The sequence below is a fragment of the Dendropsophus ebraccatus genome, chromosome 3 (genome assembly GCF_027789765.1).
Source record: "Dendropsophus ebraccatus isolate aDenEbr1 chromosome 3, aDenEbr1.pat, whole genome shotgun sequence".
In the NCBI taxonomy this organism is placed as follows: Eukaryota; Metazoa; Chordata; class Amphibia; order Anura; family Hylidae; genus Dendropsophus; species Dendropsophus ebraccatus.
Window position 1 is genome coordinate 19860538 of NC_091456.1, and position 22779 is coordinate 19883316.

Consider the following 22779-nt stretch of genomic DNA (forward strand, 5'->3'; position numbering starts at 1 on the left):
ACAGTCAGGGGGTGAGCTCTGGGGCTGGGGGGGGGGGGGGGTCAGTGACAGCTGGAGTCAGTGACAGCTGCACTGATTGATCACTGTCTCCCTCTCTAACAGCAGATTGGCTGGGTTGGAAGCACTAACCCGGCCCATTGAAGAGAAGGAGGACACGTGATGCCGTCTCGGATGGTCGGGGCCAGGAGCAGGGAGCGTGTCGGAGTGGACTGAGAGCTCATGATTCTATGCATTCCATGGGGGTGAATGTACCTAGATAACAGCAAAACTGTGCAGAATCCATAATAACTTTATATTGGAAAGATGGAAAGCTACGGGTGGGCAACCTATTAATGCAAAAATAATTTTGGGGGGAATACCCCTTTAAGCGATCTTAAAACAATCGCAATAACGATTTTTCCAAATGATATATCATTCCGTCTAAACACTGATCGTTATAAAAAAACATATAGTTATTTTGATTGTTATTTGATTAATTGTTCGATTACGCGAATTATCGCTCCGTGTAAATGCAGCATTACACAGGCCGATTATCGTGAAATAAATTGTTCCAATTCAAGTGATAATCTGCAGGTGTGAGTGCAGAAAAGACAAATGGAAGCACGATTGTTTCAACGACTTTTTGCATTGATTTATCTTTTCGTCTAAACTTTTATTGTTGAAAGAAAAAAAAATCAGTGCATAACGTTCAGTACGAGCACGTAAGGGATTTATCTGTCCATATAAAAGGGCCCATCTAAGCTAGTCTTATGAATAAGGGACCACAAGCTGATTGCTGGGCGTCTGACTGCCGGGACCACTGCCTGTCTCCAGAATAGGAATTCAGTTTCCCCACAATGAATAGAGTGCTTGGCACACCTGCGCAGCCACCACAGCCTCTACTCCATTCATTCTCTATGGGGCTGCCGAACATTTAAAATCTTATATTAAGATTCTTTTTGTTGCCCATAGAGAATAATCAGAGCTCCGCTTTCATTTCCTATTTGTTCTGATAAAATAACAGCTGAGCGCTTAGTGGTTTCTATGGGGAACAAAGAACATTCCTACTGTAACTACTTTAAAATGTGTCATCTCAGTCAGTCAGTCTGAGCATGCAGGCATTTTTTAGTTAAAAAGTATGCATGCATACAGCAATAGGGTGGTATAACTGAATCAAGAACAGTGGAATAATGTTTGGCCAACAGATATACACATGCATTCAAATGAATTACTGCCATATGCATGAAATAAAAGAAATACACAGATTTCTGTGGGATAGGGTTGATGAGCTAATAGGTATTGGAGTCTCCTGACTTCCCTGTATGGCAGATTTCAGGGAAAAGAGGTAATCGGGTATGTTGAATTTCAACATGATTTATCCTTTCTTCCTGCAGCCTTCCCTTCCAGCATTGAAATGTAAAAAAAAACAAAAAAAAACTGCACATCAGTCAGACATTAAAACCAGTGACAGGTGTAACATCATCTTGTGATAGTGGCACCTTTTAAGGTGTGGATTCTTTTATGTTGATATGTTGAAAGCAGAAAAATAGCCAAGCATAATAGTTTCAGCAAGATTCAGATTGTTTGGGCTGGATAACTGGATCGGAGCATCTGCAGAATATTACGTCTGGTGGGGTGTTCGTTCCTTCGCTGTAGGGGTTAGTACTTTCCAAAAGTGGTTTAAGGAAGGACAGCTGGTGAATAGAGATGATGGAACAGCGCTGATGTTCAGGTTTGTACGAACTCGAACCATCGGTATTTGACTCCCGCAGTCTTCCCGTTCCCTGGGGAAGGTGGAGACAGCCAAGTCCCGCCTGGAATGCAACCTATAGCCCAGGCTTTATTCCTGTTTTCCAGGCTGGACTCGGGCTATCTCCACCTTCCCCACGGAACGGGAAGACTGGGGCAGTCAAATACAGATGGTACTGGTGAACCAGTGACAGGTTCATAAGAACCAGTGTTCATCCCACTGCTCCTATACCCCAGAAGAGTAGTTCTATTGCTGTTTAGCTGAAGACCTGTTATTGTATAATTCAGGGCACTGTTCCACTACAAATGTGCCTGCATTGGACAGTTGAGCATCAGGACTGAACCATGAATAAGGTGGCCTAATCTGAAGACTTACATTTACTTTTACATCATGTGAATGGCCAAGTGTGTATTGCTACAAAAGAGAAGGCTCTGGGTTCTGCTAGGAAAACTTGGGTCCTGGCAATTTATGTAGATATATCTTGTGTGGCCCTTTGCTTTCATCATCCATCCCCCGCACATTCCCTATTACCCAGGACATTGTGCAGCTGACAGACACAGATTTTTTGACCCGTCAAAACAATGCGATCACGTGACAAATGAGTTTTTTCATCAGCAGATCGCTGGGCCTGTGCAGGAGGGGGACAACATTACGCAGGTTGGTTAATGGTATAGCTCATCAATGTGTATTACGTTACCACCCCAATACATTAAAGGTAGAATACTATGCAACGATGTTTCCTAACAGTATCACCTGATATAAACCTGTGAAGTCTGAAAGGATAATTTGCTGATGCTGTAAAATACATCTTATCCCCCTCGCAAGCTCCTTTCATTTGTGTCTGTCACGTTCCGAACATAAAGCGTCCCAACTTGAACCTGCCGCGGGAGGGTTTTGTTTACAAATGAGGGGGCAATTAGCGGGTGCTTTACAAACATTCTTGGTGGAATTAAAAGGCAGTTGGCACAAATAAGCAAGTAATCCTTTTACAAGCTTCTCTGAAGGAGGCCCACTGGGCTGTTTACTGTTTAGTTTCTCCTCTGGGAGTGTTAACAGGGCCCTTTGGAAACTCCAGGTAATTGAGGCTCTTGTCTTTTACTGAGAGCTCCCAGAGCTGTCATCAGTTGCTATTCTGTACATTTCTTTACCTCGATATTTTGACAAGGGCTTTTGTCCCGATGACAACGGCTGCGTGGGAGGCAGAGCTGAAGGTCTTTTCTTCATCTCCTTTGTGCAGGCCTTTTTCTCCACTGTTGACATTCCTTTGGGCAAAGCTTGTGTGCAAACTTGTTGTGTAACTTGTGTTGTGTTCTCAGACTTGTTTTGTTCTGTAATGAAGTACAAGAACCTTCCCTCGTCTCCTTAATAATGTAATTTCCAGAATAAACCCATGGATTCATCCTAAAGGTCAGCTTGAAAGGCGTATTTCTATGCTTCCAGCCAGAATGCAGATCTTCTTTAAGCTGGCCAGGGATATGAGACTTAAGCCAGTGTAAATGTGTAACCGATTAGTCACCCGACCAGAAAAAGATCACCGGATGCAGAAGGTAGAACATTCGTATTATGAGTTACATTATGTTGCCAACTGGACTGTGTTACATACCCAACATGACAAACATACAAAAACACAGAAAAATGCAACAGCTCACCGCAATGGCAAGATACAGACCCACTACAGACATGAAAAAACCCAACATGACGTACCGTTTTGCAGTGTTCAACACCATACTCCTTCAATAACAAATGGTTCCGCCATCCATTATCTCTTCCATCTTCTCTATGCACAGGCTGAGCTTTGATGTGTTCTATGTGGAGGGGTGGGTTAAGCCGAAGGCAGAGAGCTCTGATTGTGGCTTATCTACTAGAGAACAAAGGGGTCGAGCAGTGAAGACACCCGGCCACTATCTTCACCAACATCATCTGTTGGTGGACGGTTGGGTGATCCCCGTACGCTTTTTGCTGACCATTCTCTGCCTGCAGCCAGCTTTAAGGTGTCTATACACCTTAAAGGCCCTATTCCACGGGCCCACTCAGAGGAGCAAACAAGCGCTATTAGCTCCTCTGAGCGCTATTGCTCCTGGTTCCCCGCTCGCAGCCGCCGCTATTCCTCGCGAGCGAGTGCAGGTGAGGTGCGGGGGGTTGCCCGGGTGATCACTAGATTGTCCGGGCAGCCCATAGCATACAGCAGCAGTCTGCTGCCGCCGCTCCTATTCCAGGGAGCAACAGCAGCAGATTTTTGCTGTATGAGTCGTTTGTCTTTCAACATGTTACCTTCTATTCCACGGGACGATTATTGGCCGTAACGGCCAAATACGGACAATAATCGTTCCGTGGAATAGGGCCTTTAGATTACACCTTTTAGATGAAGGTGGAAGATTTTAACCAATACAGTTTGAATGTATCAATAATCATTTATCATTCGTTTAGCCAACCAATGACAGACTGTTATCATCAGAAAAGAAGTCAGCCATGTTGGAAATTTCGACAATGGTTGGATGAAAATTTTTTCTTTGAAGAAATATCTTTAGTTCGGGAACCCTCCTTTCCCCAATGTCATTGACCATGTAGGGCCGGTTTTAACAATTTTATTTATCGGAGGATTATTTTTTCAGCTGGGAATCTACTTTTATCTGATGTGTATGGCCGCCGTTATACTGTGCGTTGGTCGAAAGCTATGTATATTGTACATAGAGCCTACCCATTTGCTTTGTCAGTCTGTTGCCTGTAAGCAGCCATTTGCTTGTTGCCATTCTATACAGCCTACAGTATTCCATGGCGGGAAGTATTCTGCACCCATAAACATTAGGTGAAACATACAATGTTTTTATTGATCTAGAAACTTGATAACCCCATTGAATTGCACTCATCCAAATCGTCGGCTTGTTTAACTGGAACTCCCGTGGTTTATCCACACAAGTTTTTGTTCCTTTGTCACATTAGGGTGTTGTAAGCAATTTCCTCCCCTCCCCTGTATAAAGTGGCTAGTTTCTCTGTTGTCTGTCAGCACCATTTAAATAAGAAGTGTGTACTGTCACAGAAGGGGATTTCAGCTGTGAAGTAGTGGAAGAGCCATTGATTAGAGTGTGCTGAAAATGAATGCAGTGTAAGCTCACAACTCCAGACCTGCCCTTTTACTACTACTCTCTCTGTCGTGTCTATTAAAAGAATAAAATGTTTATAATGCTTTCATTTTCTACCAGTTGTTTCTTATTTATAAAGGTAGAGGAAAGAATAGGATCAGTGATGTGTTAATTTGAGACAATTGGTTCATTTAAAAAGGAAACACATGTTGTTTTGTTAATCAATTTAAAAATAAAGTTTAAAATATGAATGATCTGCACTGGACTAATAGCATTTATCTCCTGTCCACAGGATAGGGGATAAATGATTGGTTGCTAGGGGGTCTGACCACCTATAGGGAGGACCTGTCCTGCATTACACAGATAACCCATTGATTTGAATGGGGACCCTTTAATCCCGGAATTGCAGGGAAATTGACCATTTACTGGAAAGCTTCCCAACAGAAACTGCTGATTTGTGATCAGTAATGTTGAGTGGACTCGCCAAACTGTTTGGTTCTGAGTGCCCGGCATTTGACTCCCAGCATCTGGGGAAGTTGGATGCCGTTTTTAGGGTGTCCTCAAAAACATGGATACAGGCATAAGCCATGTTTACTAGAGATGAGCGAACCTCGAGCTTGCTCGAGTCGATCCGAACCCGAACTTTCGGCATTTGGATAAAGCCCTAAGGCTATATGAAAATCATGGATATAGTCATTGGCTGTATCCATGTTTTCCAGACAACCTTAGAGCTTTATCCAAGTTCAGCAGCCCCCGCTAATCAAATACCTAACGTTCGGGTTCGGATCGTCTCGAACCCGAACCTGGTTCGATCATCTCTAATGTTTACACATTGTATGAACATCGGGCGTTGTTTAACCCGGCCGAGTCAAACAATGGCCGATGTCTGAGAAGTTCACCCAGATGAACATCACCTTATTTTAATTTAAATGTGGGCACATTCGTGTGTGCCCGTGCTCCAATTTGCCATAGCCTACAATGCAAAGTACGGCTGGGATATCGTGTACGGCCGCTGTTAACCGATTAGCGGGTGCACAAAATAGACCTGTCAGTTATTTTGTACGACCGTAGTGTATACAGTGTGTATACACTGTAACGTAATGGATCAATGTCATTAAACAATGCCCGTTGATGCAACCTACAACAACAACCCTTGTTTAATGCCAAAATACAGTGTGTGAACATGGCCACAGGCTGTATCCATGTTTTCCTGGCACCCCTAGGGTGGCATCCAACTTCTCTAGACAGCGGGAGTCAAATGCTGAGCACTCAGCAGTTCAAAGAAGGTACCCAAACTCAACAATAGTGATCAAGTTATTATAAAAAGGCCCTTTTACAATGTAAGGATTCAAACTGGTAAGGTCAAAAATCTCTTTGGTGCAGGAATGGTAAATAGACCATCTTTGTTTCTCACCTAAAATGTTAGTGTCACTGTCAAATTTTATTTTATTTTTGCAGAAATCAATAGTACAGGTGATTTTAAGAAACCTTGTAATGGGTTTATAAGGTGAAAAATGAATTTTTGTCATGAAAAAGCAGTTTGAAGCTCTCCCCCCTGTCTTCATGGTTTTCCTATGGAGAGGGGAGAGATGAGGCACCAAAACAGGGCAACAAAGAGTTACAGCTACATGACCAGGCTCTCTCCTCTGATGACGCCACTGACCTCTCTGACTTTTGAATAGCTCCCCCCGCTGTGTAATCCTTTTTTCTCTGCTCTCTGCTGCTGACTAATCTCGCTCCTCCCCCCTCCCCTCTCCATAACTTAGACAGGATCCGACTAATAAAAAAAACTGTTAAGATTTCCTGATTCTGAGCAGTGGATGACAGAAAGGAGGGGAGGGGGGACACCTGGGAAAAGGCTTTGAATGCAGATAATGGCATATTTGCCTAATAAACCCAATTACAAAGTTTCTTAAAATCGCCTGTACTATTGATTTCTGCGGAAAAAAAATGTTAATGACAGTGACACTTTAAGTGATCCAACATAATGAATTAGTAATATCATAAGAAAATGCTTGTGTACATTTTTTTTAAGCGTTACCTTTTTTTCTAAAAGTCTTTGTCTCTCTTCATTACAGTGTGACAGCGAAAGTGATATTGACGATAAGGTAAGACTGCAACTTATTCTTTGTGGTTTAAATTAGAATTTTATTTACCATGTGATATATGTCAGAAATAAGGGAAGTCCCGATCATGTTGGTGATCTACATCTATTGTGTTACATCTCTAATGTAGGTCTGTGGCATGACAACCCCACCCACCATTATCGTAAGTAACATCCCTATCAATGCCTCCCAGTCACCAACCTCCAAACTTCTATCACTAATCTTCTTTTTTGTCCTCATACAGTGGTCATCCATGGTCACTCACATAAAGGGTTACTTTTACCTGCCTCTTTTCCATATCTGACCTCACTAGCACATCTCTGACCATAACATCCTTACATTCTAAGTTATTATCTCCCCTTGTCAACTGCCTCCCCAGTCCAGAAGCTTGCCACCGTCGTGGGAACTTTAAACACATGCTAACACTTTCAGACTCTCTCCTGTCACCCTCCACTATAATTTTTCTCAGCGACACAGATTTGTCCACTACTTTTTTTTTTATATATCCCCATAATTGCTGAAAATGTTAATGCTGAATAGAGTAGAAAGACAAATCAGCAGTCGATTCAATGCTATGATCCTCAATGCTTTTGATCCTGTTTAGTCATCCTCATTATCTACAGTTACCTTGGTAGACCAGTGTTGCTTTTCCCTAATATCTGTGGTTGGCCAAAGAAAGGAAAGGAAGTCCATGTGTGAGTACTGCTGAAAACAGCTAAGCTCAGTTCATGGGCCATTATATGGAGAACATGAGAAATAGCTGTGCATCATTAAGGGGACCCTCAGAAGCTAAAGAAGAGCAGTAATAGCCAAACATTCACATTGTCTCCACTCTGAGGGTTTAGGGGAACATTTATCATCTGCACAATTTTTTTTGCATTTGTGCATTTTTTCCTGTGCTGTGCAAAAACTCACAGACCTTGCTCGAAATTTATCTAGCTAGCTAGCCAAAAAAGGAGCAGCTGGTGTAAACAGCTTAAAAGTAGCAGAAACACCTTGATAAGTGTTGTTTATAATTTTACATTGTGCTCAAAAACTCCAAATTAGCCAAGAGAATGATAAACGTGCCCCTTAGAGTATGTTCACACTGAGCAAATACGGCAGAATCCTGCCGCGCTCAGTGTCCTATGTGAGTGAATGAGAGGGCATGCGCTCCTCCGCTGCCATCGCTCTCCGGTCAAAAATGACATGTCACTTCTTTGAGCGGAGAGCGGCGGCTGCGGAGGAGCACGCGCTCCCCCATAGACAGGCTATGGCACACTGAGACAGGCAGGATTCCGCTGTATTTACTCAGTGTGAACATACCCTAAGGGGTATGTAACGGACTCTCCCCCTGCCCGGGCAGCATCTGTAATTAGATGCTGAGAGTGGGGGAACTGTACAGATATGCGCCGCTCTGCAATGACAGCGCCGCACGGCTGATTCATTACGGAGCATATCTGTACAGTTACCCCGCTCTCAGCATCTTATCAAAGATGCTGCCCGAGCTGGGGGAGAAGTCTGTGGAAGTCTGCGGAACACGGAACGTGAGAATGCAGCCTTAGTGTAACAAAACAGCTGCAGTTTTTTAAATTGTTTTGAAAGTACAGGTACACATTAAAGAATCTGTTACCAGATAATGGGACACCTTCAGAGGTCCATACCTCAATGGTCAAAGCTGTTTTGTAGGCATGAGATTAGGGAGGAGCGAATTTACAGTATTAGTTAAGTGAAGCACTTCGCTAGGCTCAGCAGTTGGCTTGTCTGCCTGCTGCCTTTGAACTCTGTGCTGCTCCTCTCTGGGTGCCCGGAAAAGCTGGATCCAGTCCTGGGAAACTGGGAGAAGTTTTGCAGGAATGGATCCAGCTTTTCCAGGCACCCAGAGAGGAGGCAGATTGCGTAGCCTAAAGAAAATATTCAAAATGTAAATATTCACTCATCCCTACATGAGAGGATGTGTAAAACATTAGGCAGGTGTTATTAATTTTATGGCTGATTTATTAATACAAAGAAAAGGTAGCATTTCCAAAAATTTTTAATAGATGATATTTGATGTTTTTATTCCTCCTTATGTGAGACATCAGTTTCATATCATGTCAATCAAAACCTTGATTTGAAGTTTTCTTTAAAAAGAGTTACTGTAAATAGGTCAGGTAATACATGAATATGGCTTTCCATCAAGCTTTTTACACATGGAAAAGCTGCATATATGCAGCCTTTACAGTAAAGGTATGTGTTCAAACTATGTAATAGGCAAGGGATTTCAAGTGGAAACTGCGCTGTGGATTCCGCTTGAAGTTCCACCTGTCCCATTCATCCAGTGGGATTTCTCAAACGCAATCCGTGATCCGCCCAAAGAAATTACATCTGCAGTGCAGATTCCGCTTGAAATTCCTTGGCTTTTCTCTAGTGTGAATGTACCCTAAAGCACAAAGGCCATAGACTTCTTGTTATGATGCCATTCCGTACCTATGTGAGCATATAGTCTCCATACGTCTCCCTTGGATAAATGTTCTCCATTAAATGTATTTCACAGACCATATGTATATAGGGTGTACTTTCTATGGATTAAGCACAATTATTTTCTCTACATTATATAAGGAGTGGGATCCTACTTGGGCACCTCAATGTTGCATGCAGTCTTTATATAGAATTTCTTTTGTCATGCAACTCATTTTATTCTCCATATACAATGAGGGGCCAATGGTGGTACAGCAGAAGCCTTACGAACTAGAATGGGAGCACTATGATGGTTGTGTATAAAATGGAGCCATAATATGGCCATGTACATGAGGCATCAAGTCAGACAAGTCAGACAGTCAGACAAGCTGTAGTTTTGATCATTGGACCAGTGCCATATGATATTAAATGCAGGAAAAAACCTTCACCAGGCATCGGCTATTAATATGATGACTTGTATATGTATTTGTTGTGGGATACCCTAAAAATTCTATAAATTATCAACAGGAGACACTTTGTTTGCATGCATTGTTATCTGTACTTAAAATTCCTCTTTCTTTATGTTCGGAGGTTAAAACTTTTATAAGCCTAAAAGCAATAGCTCAGACAGCTGTTTTAAAACATTTTTTTTATCCCTTTTTATGTTTCTGGGGGTTAAAAGGTTTTTTTTTCCCTTTTACAATTGAATGGACTAAAAGCAATTGCTCAGAAGGCTGTTTAAAAGATCTGCCTGTCAGAGTTGAGATGAAGTTGTAAGTGGCATGTAGTTTTATAATACAGCTCTGCTATTAATGATTGTCTAAATTACAGCGGCAGGCCCAGCCAGCTGCATTACATTGGAGACTGACGTCCGCTAGATTAGGTTTGACTTCACCTTGTAGTGGAGAAATTGAAATCTGAACAACATTGATTAGCTTTCAGAATGCGAGATCGGAGGTTACCTTCAGGGGAGGCTGCATTGTGTGTGACTGGTAAGTTAGTGTCACCAGCCGAGCACACAGTAATAGAATTCCATATTGTGATTACTCTATTTCCTTTCCTTTCTGTTCTACAATTGTAGACTTTCTCTTTAGCTCTGTGTATTAGCCTTGGCCCAGTGTTGGGTTTTATAGAAATGCAGCTTTTTGTTATAGGCAACAAAAGTCAACAGCTTGACAATCTTCATAATCTGAAGCACTTCCATTGATTCCGCTGCTAAATAGAACGTGAAAAAAATATTGGAATAGTCCCACATAGAGCGTGGTCCTCAAAGGTTTCTATAGACCTGTGCCGCAGCCTTCGGATCAACCCTGGGTTTGGAATGATGCGGTATTATAAAAAAAAAACATGAACATGCGTACAGGCAACATTCCCAAGCAGGATTTTATGTGGGTATTTATTAACCATTAAAAAAAGATATAATGCATCTCCACTGGACTAATGCAACTCCATCCTCTGTGGACAGGTGGGCACCACTGCAGTCTATACTAGAGACTGAAATGCCCACTTTTTTTTTTTTTTTTTTTTTTATAAAATTCCCTTCAGTCCCTCCCTGGGTTACCTGTTAATATGTGAACAACTGTACTCTACCTTCTCTGTATATTTCTCTTCCAGTCTCTTGATATGACCCAAGGGACATCTTTCCGACTCCATGTGATTTTCTCCCCTCTTCTCATCACCTTTTTATGTTGTCTTTTCCTGACATTGGTAGCTTGTCCACCTTGCTTTTACAATGTATCTACCAACCTATGTCTACCTAGATTCACCCCTTTAAGTAGACATTTCTTTAAGTAGACTTTCTTCTTGGTCTTCTAACTCCTATATAAATCATTAGTTGACCTGTCCTGTCCTCTTTTGCAGTAGTTAAAGGGATTTCCTTTTACACAGAAAGGCTATGTTCAAACAATGTCAAAAATAGAGAAAAGGCGGACGATTTAGCTATTTAAAAAATATCCATTTTTGCTGCGATTTAACTGACTGCAATGGCAATGCATTGAAGTCTATGGGAAGACAGACGTCCAATGCGCACAATGTATTGAATAACGGATGTTTTTACTGCGGACATCAAAATAATAAACATGGTCATTATTTTCAGACGTCTTTTGCAAAAAGTGGACGTTTTTTATTAGTTGTTCACACACAGTTTTTCTTTTGTCACCATTTTTTCTCAATTTTTACTATTAAATTCAATTCAGTTAAGCCGCACCCAAAGGCCAATTAGTAACCAACTAGAATAATGCACAAACACCAGTCATTGCACTAAGGGAAGGCCAGGCTGCTAAATGACGTCCGTTATTTTAGACTGAAAATGACGGACATCATTTTAAACGGGGTTGAAAAAACGTTGTGTGAACATAGCCTTATCTGTCATATAATTTCACATAGTATAAGTAATCCCTATGCTAGATAAGGGTTAAAAGCATGTGCCTATAAGGTGGGGAACAATACCCAGCATTTCCATCCCCTAATTCTCACTTATTAACAGCCTCTGGACTATAGGAGATAGAAATGCATTTTTCTGTAGCTGAACAGAGATGCATAAGGTGTCATACATCTGCATATTGCTACAGCCTGAATGTGAAAAAAGCCATAAAATTGGAAGGTTTCTGAGCCCGCCTTACTAAGATGCATTGTGGCTCGTCTGCCATTTTGGCCTCATACGTTCCAAACATCACTACAGAAAATATATAGTTCCTTTAATAGCAACAACAGCATTAACAGACAGCAATTACCCTTCATTTTCTGGAACGATAAAGTCTCCATTAATTCAAGATTTATGTAGTTATAGCATTTAGCTCAGAAATAACACCGCAGAGAATTGGGTTATACACATGTAATGATAGAGCTTATGGCATACTTTAGCGAACATTAACATAATAGAGTAATATAAGCCATCAACACTTTCACTTATTGTCTCTTACCTGCTTCAGGATGGCAAAGGAGAGCAGTCTGCAACTATATTCTGTTTATCTGCTACTTATAGGGTGAAAAATCTGTGCCTAGTAGTGTCTTCAGCAGGGCTAGACAGTCATAAGGAGGTAGATATCTACTACAACCTGGAAGGATCTGGAGACCTATTTGGTACCACATTGTTACAGGACCACGGGGGAGTGACGTGTAAGGTCTCAGACACTGGTCCAGGATATTCTTTTGGGATTTAAATTTAGCACTACAGAACATACAGAAGTATGCAGAGCAGACCATCAGAAACACTTTTCCCAGCTATAAATTATCTCTCCCGAGGTTTCAGTTTTTTGCCATCAAGCGCTTTAGTCCAGAGATGATAATGACTATAATATAATAACTATTGTCACTCTAAAAATATTGCAGCTATCAACTATTTGTTTTGATAAGCCACACCTCAAACCCCAACTCCTCCTCCAATTCTTCATCCATGTACACCCATTCTGGCCCAGTGCTTGTTGTCTACCACATGCAGGAAGAGAAAACGCAACAGTCGGCCAATCTTCACAGCTAGGGTTTTCCCCAACACAGCACCACAATAACCCAGCACATGTGATGGGAAGTGAAGTACACAGGGGTTGTTACCACCTCCATGGTCAATAGTGACACTGACCCCCAAGGTGTTTAAACCACATACAGTGCTGTCTATGGCATTGTCTGCTCTGCCAGAATACTGGGGGTACACTGATTGCCAGGCTGTGTCCTACACAGTCTTTATAACTTCTGTATCCACTCATTCATTGTTTTAATGTGCTATTATTCCAGTTTGGGTAGAACTCCGTATTTACTCATATAGCTCTTACTGTTTGTTAGTGTCTAATCTCTACTGTAGCGTTTGTCCCTTAGTTCTCTACTGGCTCCATGACCATCACTACTACATAGACTACATACCATTCAACTTATACTCAGCAGCGTTTTACATTTATCAAAGACATCCATCAAGTTTCCTTTATCCTTGTTCTGCTACTTGCCCTCCCAGGGGTGCTCTTGTGATGTGTCCTCCAGGGTAGATGCTTGCAGCGCTAGTAAGTGCTCACAATTGCATTAAGATGCAGGTGCAGGCAGCCATGCTGTGCAGCGTCACGTTATAGAGGGAGATGGTGATGCAGCATTACGTTATAGAGGGAGGTGGTGATGCAGCATTATGTTATAGAGGGAGGTGGTGATGCAGCATTACGTTATAGAGGGAGGTGGTGATTCAGCATTACGTTATAGAGGGAGGTGGTGATGTAGCATTATGTTATAGAGGGAGGTGGTGATGCAGCATTATGTTATAGAGGGAGGTGGTGATGCAGCATTACGTTATAGAGGGAGATGGTGATGCAGCATTACATTATAGGGGGAGGTGGTGATGCAGCATTACGTTATAGAGGGAGATGGTGATGCAGCATTACATTATAGAGGGAGGTGGTGATGTAGCATTACCTTATAGAGGGAGGTGGTGATGCAGCATTACGTTATAGAGGGAGATGGCGACGCAGCATTACCTTATAGAAGGAGGTGGTGATGCAGCATTACATTATAGAGGGAGGTGGTGATGCAGCATTACGTTATACAGGGAGGTGGTGATGCAGCATTACGTTATAGAGGGAGGTGGTGATGCAGCATTAGCTTATAGAGGGAGGTGGTGATGCAGCATTACGTTATACAGGGAGGTGGTGATGCAGCATTACATTATAGAGGGAGGTGGTGATGCAGCATTACGTTATAGAGGGAGGTGGTGATGCAGCATTACGTTATACAGGGAGGTGGTGATGCAGCATTACGTTATAGAGGGAGGTGGTGATGCAGCATTACGTTATAGAGGGAGGTGGTGATGCAGCATTACGTTATAGAGGGAGGTGGTGATGCAGTGAGGCCAGGAGTCAATGGCCCCTTCCTGGTTCCTCAGGACATGTGTAAAGTGTAAAGTGAAGTTTAAGCCAAAATCTACTTGGGACCCATTGGCAGTAAACCTGATGATTGCCATCTGCAGGTTGCCGACCCCTGTTCTATAGGTATTAAAATACTCTTTAAAAAAAAGAAAAAAAAAAAAGTCATATAAAGTTAAGCTGGAAAACATTACCTTTATTACATTCTTTATCACCTTTATCGCATTCTCAGAATGCCATTTCTCACATTTTGTATACAGAATGCCATTTTCCACATATCACCGCTTAAGTGTTTTTTTTGGTATTTCATACATTACTAAAGTATTACATAACGCCAAACTGTCATATTGGAGAATTGTACATGTACATGAAAAAGTTCTTAACGTTATCCTCTCTCCTTGAGAGAAAGTTTGTTGCTAGAGATGAGCAAATTTACATTACAAACTAAGCGAATTGCTTTGTTTGTTCGGCAGCTGATCTTTGTGACGCTTCACCCAGGGTCACTGGGAAAGCTGGATCCAGTCCTGGGAAACTGGGAGAAGCTTCCCAGGACTAGATCCAGCTTTTCCTTGCACCTAGGGGGCAGCGGCACGGAGATCAAAGGCAGCCGGTGTATAAGTCAACTGCCGACGTCAAGCACATATTTTCCCCTATGACAACTCCCATACCTGTTCACCCCCCACACCTTTTACTGATTGGTAGCAAATGTCCCCAAATATAGCAACATTCATTGGTATGACTATGGCTCTCCATTAGCTTTAACTAGAAATCCAAGCAACACTGCTGCTTATTTTTTTTATTACATCAACAAGCAGCCGTCATTTTGACTTGTACGGTGTCACCAATGCCTGTCATAGTTGAAATGAAAGGTAAGGCCAAGCCATTTAAACTGTTGACAGGGTTCAGAACCTTGGCGATTTCTCTCTTTGTCCTTTTATAAAGCTCCATAAACATGTACCATGTCATTCTGTAAACAGGAAGGCTGCGTTGATATATTGTGGATCACATAAGCAGAGATGAATGGTACAGTCAGGTACAAGCTATATTTCACTCGCAGACTATTGGTCCAGTTCATTCCCTGTTACATGGTTATACTCCCATTTAGATATGCCTCAGGTTCAAACAAGGTACTGGACTTAGACTGAAATAGATTGGAGCTGGGGAAAAAAATCTTTATTAAAAATATGTCAGATGACCGCAGTGTTACCAGATTACACATGGCCATCTATAACAGGATCTTATTGGCAGAGTTTGTGAACCTCTCATGGTTTTTTTTTTTTCTTACTTGTCATTTTTCCTTGGAGACTGCCAATCACTTTCAGATAGCAAAAAAAAGATCGAAACCTTAAGGAAGACTGAATCAAGTTTTTATGGGTTACCATCTGTCAGGGATTCAGATGATGACTCTCGAAGGACAGCTCCATAGGTAGCATCAAGTAATAAGAAAATATCTCTGGTTTTCTATAGAATTCAGGTGCGGTTTCTTTCCCTGGTCTTTTTCACGATGGGAACAAAGTTGGTGAAGAGTATAATATTTATATACAGTATAACCGTATACAGATATTGGTATCCATATATTCTCACTGCTGTCCTACAAGGAGTGAAAGGGTTGTACACCAGATTGTTACTACTAAAATGATTAGTACACCGATTGTCACCAACATTGACTGATAATAAACATTAGAGCAGGGATGGGGAATCTTTGTTCCTCCAGCTGTTGCATGATGGGAATTGTAGTTTTGCAACAGCTGGAGGGCCGAAGGTTCCTAATCTATGCATAAGAAGAAATTCCCACAAGGTGTAAATGTCCTGTAGTGCTCCATAAATATTTTTAAAAAATCTGCCATAGATACATTAGCAAACAATTAGAAGAAATCTTTTAGGTGGAGTTACTCTTTAAAAAAAGAACTAGAACATAGCCATGAGAGTTCAGCCAGTGAATGAACAGGAACGGGTTAACACCCGCCGTCTGCTAGAAGGTTCTCCGCTTCAGCATTTGACAGCAGCTCTGCGATGTGCTCTAGTGATCCCGACAGCTGACGGGGGAAGCAAAGCGCGGCCTTCATGTGCAATAATAAAGAGCCCACCCGCAGACGCCATGACAGGCTTAATGGCTTTTCATAGAGAAACGGACAGACTTAATGTTTGGACCGTAGCGATCATTCGTTCTGATCTTCTTAATGAAATTAGATTAGGCGCACCTGGGAAATTGCTGAGACGGCACATTGCTTTCATCACCTTCTTTAATTTAAAAGCAATTTGCAGGGAAAATATTCTCTGAAGTAAAGAGACGTGAACGGAGAGAAAAATCTAATGCAGAGCAGGAGAGAGACAAAAAGAGGCAGAAAAGGGCTCAGACCAGGGAGAACAAGTGGAGGCTGCAGATGAGGATTAAAAGATCTGGTGAAGAGTGTACAGTAAGGAGGCAACATATGGGAATAGGTGCATATGCTTACATAGAATTGTTTCCAACATGAAGCCAAGTCGAGACCTAATTCACTTAGTATTAATGGGGGAAATGAATGGAACCAAGTATTTAGTGTCACAGTGGTCATGCTGTGCGTTGGGGCTCCTAGTGTTATGTCCAGTTTTGGTTGCATTGCAGATACACATCTTCCCTGATGTCTGAGTGCCGTATCCATCCTGTACACTGAGAAAGGTGGGTGGGGGAATGGCGTCAGGACAGATACACGAGCAGCAAGCTATGTGCCAGAGCAGGAGTTCAGCGAGAGTGCAGGCTTATTGAGGAACATTAATGCTAATTAGAAACAGCCCGTGGAAATTAAGTGCTGCTGCGATTAGCCACCAAATTTATGCTTCTGTGCATCTCCAGATCTCATCACTGCTTAAAATGATTTTAATTGTGCCTGCAGAGCTGTAGAAAATCAGAGGGATCGCTTTATGAGTATTTCCCCCCTGATGTCTCTACTGAAACACAAGAGAAAGACGCTGGTCAACAGGGCTGCTCTCAGGATAGTGTGGGGACTGTACTGTGTTTAGGGGGTGTTGTCCTCTAGTTTGGTGAAGCTACACAAAGGGTTGCAAACTATAGATCAGTTGCCGTGAGTTTTACTACTAGTTTTTGAATTTTACCCAAATATTTAATAACTGTCCGACCAATTTTTTGTGTGACGAAGACCTTCAGTAACAATAAACAATAACAGATACAGTAACAATAAAATAGCTCTGGTAGCTACATCTCACTGAAGTATACAGGGCCAAATCACATCTAACCTATGTACATTTGTATACATTATTTCAAAGTTGTCAGCAAGATGTTAAAGATATATAAATTGTAAAATGCACAAAAGTGTATGCCCTGTGCAGCAGCATTCAATGGACAGACAGTGGACAAACGTCAGCATAAGAAGTGCTAAGGATACAGGTCAGCATATGTATTACATCATCTACAGGAAGAAGCCTGGAGGAGATTCACCGACAACAGCAGAATACTCCAGACTATGTAGATATGCAGGTGTCAGCCAATGCATTCCTCTGTTTCTATGCAGTGACTCAAGTCTGGGATTTTATTATTCAGAAAGATATGAGGGCTTTCCTAAGGTTTTATTTTCTCCAGAGTTTCCCTTTAAGAAATTAAGTATGAGGCTGATTGAACACTGCCTTAAATTTTAAATGCAAAAAAGAAAAAGCATTGACGTTTATTTGCACAAATCCAATCTTAGATATGGGGGAGCTCACCAACAACACATGAAAAACAAGGGGTGCAGCTAAGTGTCCAAAAAGACAACTTTATAGAAATAAGCAAGAAAAAAGCTGGACACTATAATACAGCGCACACCACTAGATCCAAACAAAATTATTGGGACAAACAAAAAACACACCACAACAAACACCATTAAATCAATTAAAAAAACCACATAGGTATATAGAAACTAAGCAGGAGGACAATATACTCTCCTACTTTACCAGGGAAGCAAGCATGTTAGTGATGCTCCACATGTTCAAATGTGAACTGTAAAGCTGAGATAAATTACATTATACATAACACATGATTATCAACTTTTACATTTACCTGTGAGACCCTTGAACGTGGAGAGAGCATCAGCAGGGGCACACAAAAGATGGCGCCGGTAGCGTCTAACATACCCTACTGCGCATGCGCCATCAAACAAATCATGTGATCGTATCAGCATATCCCGTCCCGTACTGCGCATGCACATGTAACCCATGTCATGTGACCGCATGCGTTCCATGCTGTGTGTCAAAGACGTGTATTCTATCCTATGTCACATGATTAGTATGAAAGCATCAATTACAAAATATAATGGTCAATTCATCAGGGTTATATTCAAAACTACATCGGCACATTCATTATATGATATCACAATATCGGCGCACCCATTACAAATTGCATTCAACGTGTCCAATAGCAATATCAGCGCATTCATAGTCTATGGTTTACTCTATATGTCAATTGGCAATATCAGCGCACACAAAAGATGGCGCCGGCGGCGTCTATCATACCCTACTGCGCATGCGCCAGTTAAACATATCATGTGATCGTATAAACATATCCCGTCCCGTATTACGCATGCGCAAGTGACCCATGTCATGTGACCGCATGCCTTCCACTCTGTTTGTCAAAGAGATGTGTATTCTATCATATGTCACATGATTAGTATGAAAGCATCAATTACAATGTATAATAGTCCATTCGTCACGGTTATATTCACATTATTTGCACAAAAACACCAGCGGCCAAATCTTAGCTGTAAGTCAGTGGAATTTTATGAAATGCCATACTAACGTGGCTATTTTTCTGTGGCATTTTTCTCTCCTCTCTGGTGTTTTTCTGGTGATTGTTTGGCGTTTTTTTTTCCCCCTATAGAGTTCAATATAAGAGTGTGTTCACACTATGAAATATGCAGATAAATTTTAAGTAGAGGCCACGCGGTGCATTCTGCTTACAGTTCCACCTGCCCCATTGACTCAAGCTCAGTCCGCTGTCTGCCCAAAGAATTGACCTGTCTATTCTTTGGCACACGGCAGATTGAGCTTGAGAAAATGATAGTGGTGGAACTTCAAGTGGAGACTGCCACGCAGCCTCTGCTTGAAATCTCCGCATATATTCCATGTTGTGAATATACCTGAATCTTTCTGTTTGTTTCAAAAACACCAAAGGCAAAAAAGCCAGTCACACCTAAAGTCCAAAACACCAGAAAAAAAGCCAAGAAATCTTTGGCTGCTTTTTTTTTTTTTTTTTTGGAGGTCACATAAAAGCTGTGTCTGGGAGCATTCTAAGGGTGCGTTCACACCTACAGGATCCGCAGCAGATCTGCAGCAGATTAGATGGTGCAGATTTGATGCTGTGCTCAGTTATTTTAATGAAATCTGAAAATACGCTGCGAATCCGGTAAGTGTGAACGTACCCTTAAAAGAGTATTTGGAGGTTAGTTTTTTAGCCAACTAGGCTCAGGCTACTGTAAAATAGAAAAAAAGAGACCAATACTTCCCCATTGCCCTGCCTCGGCTGCGGTCACAGTGTCGGCCCCCGCTGTGCAGCACAATGACCTGCCCACTTAGCCAATCTCTGGAATACACCTTTAACACCTCTATGTCAAAGATGTAACAGAAAGTTCTTTGCCTATTTAAACTGCCATAAAAAAGTGATCCTAATATTTTCAGAAGACACTGGATGTCCTTTATAATTACCATGCGCATTATATGCATGTGTAGCATAGATGGAGGCATTTGCTGTGATAAAGCTCAGATGTTTTCTGGTTTTCTTCGATCCCCACAATGTGTCTAATTAGACAAAGATTAAATAAAACCGAGACCTCAGAAGTCTCCCATCAGCGCGGTGTCTCTGACAGATGTAATCCATATGGGGACATGAGTTGGGGGATTCCTCCTAATTGTTCATGTTTAGCTTTATATTATGAAGTAATTCTAAAATGCAGCAGCTAAGTGCACTTTATCCAGTCATTACGGTCCTAGCAGTAATTGCTTGCAGGTTTGCTTGGAGGCAATAAAACAGAGATTTGTGTTTTGCTTCCTCAGGTTTTGGAAGGATTCCCTATACAGTACATTCTATGTATATTAGTGTCTAAGGACGTCCTCTTTTGTGTTTTTCATGCACTTTACCGTGGAATAAGCTAGGACTTTATAGTCAGGAGTAACTTTAAAGAGAACCGGTCAGCCTCCCTGACATGTCTATTTTAGTAAATACTTTTACTTCCAATGAAGTATCTGTTCTGGTTTATAACATTGATGGCACAACGGACACTGTCAGAAGCCCTGCACCATCTACTGTGTAGTGGTGACATGGATTGTTGTAGCTCAGCTTCTATTAAATTGAAGGGGAGATGAGCTGCAGTAACCAGCACCACCACTGTGCAGTAGATGGTGCAGGGCTCCCGACACCATTCACTGTGTATGGTTGTTGGTGCAGCTGCTCACCGAAACATGGGATGATGCCAATCAAACATTGGCGGATTCCAGTATTAATGTTACTAATACAGAAAACACCTTTAACCCCTAGGCGACCTAGGGTGTACCGGTATGCCATGGGTGACTGTCCCCAGACGACCCTGGGCATACGATACGTCCTGTGCTATGAAGCGCGCTCCAGTGCGGAGCACGTTTCATAGTGGGGGGAGGGGTATGCCAGACCCGGACCCTCCGCTATGCCAGAGGGTCCGGGGGTTCTATGAAGCGAGCTCAGAAGGGGGTGGTATCAGCAGCTGGGTCTCCAACGTTATTAATGGAGAGCCACCTACCATTAACCCCTTAAATGCTGCGATCAGGACTGCGGGGTCCAGATTGGTCTCATACTTACTTCCATGCAGTCTGATCGACTATCTTCTCATAGAGTCTGACTCGGAAGTTTTACTTATTATAATAATAAAAAAAAAAGTTGCTAAAGTGTGGCAGGTGTGATTTAACCTTGGTGGGTCACATTTAAAATTCTAGCATTAATTTCATGTTATTAAAATTCCTAAAGTACAATGATGGTGTGAATATAGGCCGATAGAAGAGAAAGTCGTGCAAGAGAAGTCAATTAAAGGTGTAGCCTCAAATCAAAGACCTTTTCTCACTGCTGTAAATAAATAAGTGCATTCCTCACCGTGTCTATGAAGGTAGCCAGGATGTGTAAAACTGAATTAGCTGCTGTTAATAAGAGATTCCTTTTAATTACTACAACACTTCATTCCTGTAATCCTCCCACGGCAGAGGTGTAAAGTGCTTGTAACAGTGGCGCTTCCACTGATGGTTAGAAAAACAACACTTACCCCAGCCATCTCCTTTAATGACCAAATCGCTGTTGACTATGTAAATAAAAACACACCACTGGTAATTTTGTGTTAGTCCCGCTGCAGGGAACTTCCTTGACAGGAGCTGTGAATTTAGCTGCAGGCACTGTTCTAGTTTCTTTGTGAAACATGACCCTGGTCATTGACCTTTCTGCTGCCTGTCAGTCAGAAGCCAGACTGGCTCCCTGTTAACCTGCTCCCTGCATGTTGAGTACCATGTCTATCTGCTACACTGGGCATGCCTACTGCACTGTGCATCCTATGAAGCTTCTAACAGTAAATAATAATATGATGACATGGCTGGTTGATGTATGAAGGATAGGGGAAATAAACTATAATTATCTCCATTTTATTGCCATGACAGTTCTCTCTATGTTAAGACTCTTTTCTGCTTTTAGCTGTATATACAGTATGAAACATTTTTATCAGTTTTTGGATGGCAGTGTGCCCCCCCCCCTTCCTTAAGTTCTTCACCCTGATTTCTAAAACTCAACAGGAGAGAGACTTAAGGCCCTATTACACAGAACGATAATCGGCCAAAACGGCCCTATCTGGCCGTTTCGTGTAATAAACACAAAGATCAGCCGATGACAACAATCATTGGCTGATCGTTGATTCAGGTTTGGACCTATAATTAACGGGCGCCGACCGCATATCGCTACGTATAATAGCGATGCGGGCCGGCGGCTGACGATTTGCAAACTGTATAGATTACACATCCATGGTCCAGGGCTCCCCTTGCGGTCCGCTTCTCCCCGGATCCTGCGGGCTGCAGCTTTAGAGGCACTGGCACTGCCAGTTATTGGCTGAGTGGCCTGTCAGCTGAGACAGGCCGCTCTGAAGATGCAGTGCGTGGGACCGGGGAGAAACGGACTGCAAGGGGAGCCCTGGACCATTGGCAGGTAATGTTTGCAGGTAATGTACTAATCCTTTTGTGCCAAAAAAGGCTGACACTAGGTTATAGGTTATCATTTTTCATCATTATTATTATTACATGTACTGATTGGCAAATATGGCCACTCCTTTCCTACTTGCTAATTGTAACAAATAAGAATATCTGTGAGCATTTAGTGCTGATCATTGTTGCGTAGTGTTGTAGTATTTGTTTGTCTTTACAATAGAGCTGTCTCTTCTCTCAGGGATAGAAAGTCATTCTAGTCATTTGCTAATTGATTTGTTGTTTATCAGTAAACAGGCTGAATTGACATTGAAACCTTTAATAAGTGGTTGAGTGCTTTGCCTTAGGGCATATGATTTAACATCCGCCTGCAGTGCATTGCCTTGTGCTTGTTTTTCTCCACAGTCCTTCCACAATAGCCATCAGTAATCACCATTACA

The 22779-nt window shown here is 42.0% G+C and overlaps 1 protein-coding gene across 14 annotated transcripts in view; it reads left to right on the plus strand.

The window, feature by feature from the left end:
* FBRSL1 (fibrosin like 1) overlaps positions 1 to 22779 on the plus strand; it is a 431893-nt gene that overhangs the window by 311655 nt on the left and 97459 nt on the right. For 12 of the 14 annotated variants that reach the window (XM_069961046.1, XM_069961041.1, XM_069961052.1 and 9 more), the window contains 2 exons: positions 6888 to 6917; positions 7045 to 7077. In XM_069961046.1, coding sequence (XP_069817147.1) covers positions 6888 to 6917; positions 7045 to 7077 — 63 coding nt within the window. The remainder of the gene's footprint in view (positions 1 to 6887; positions 6918 to 7044; positions 7078 to 22779) is intronic. The other 2 variants (XM_069961042.1, XM_069961045.1) reach the window with 1 other exon arrangement.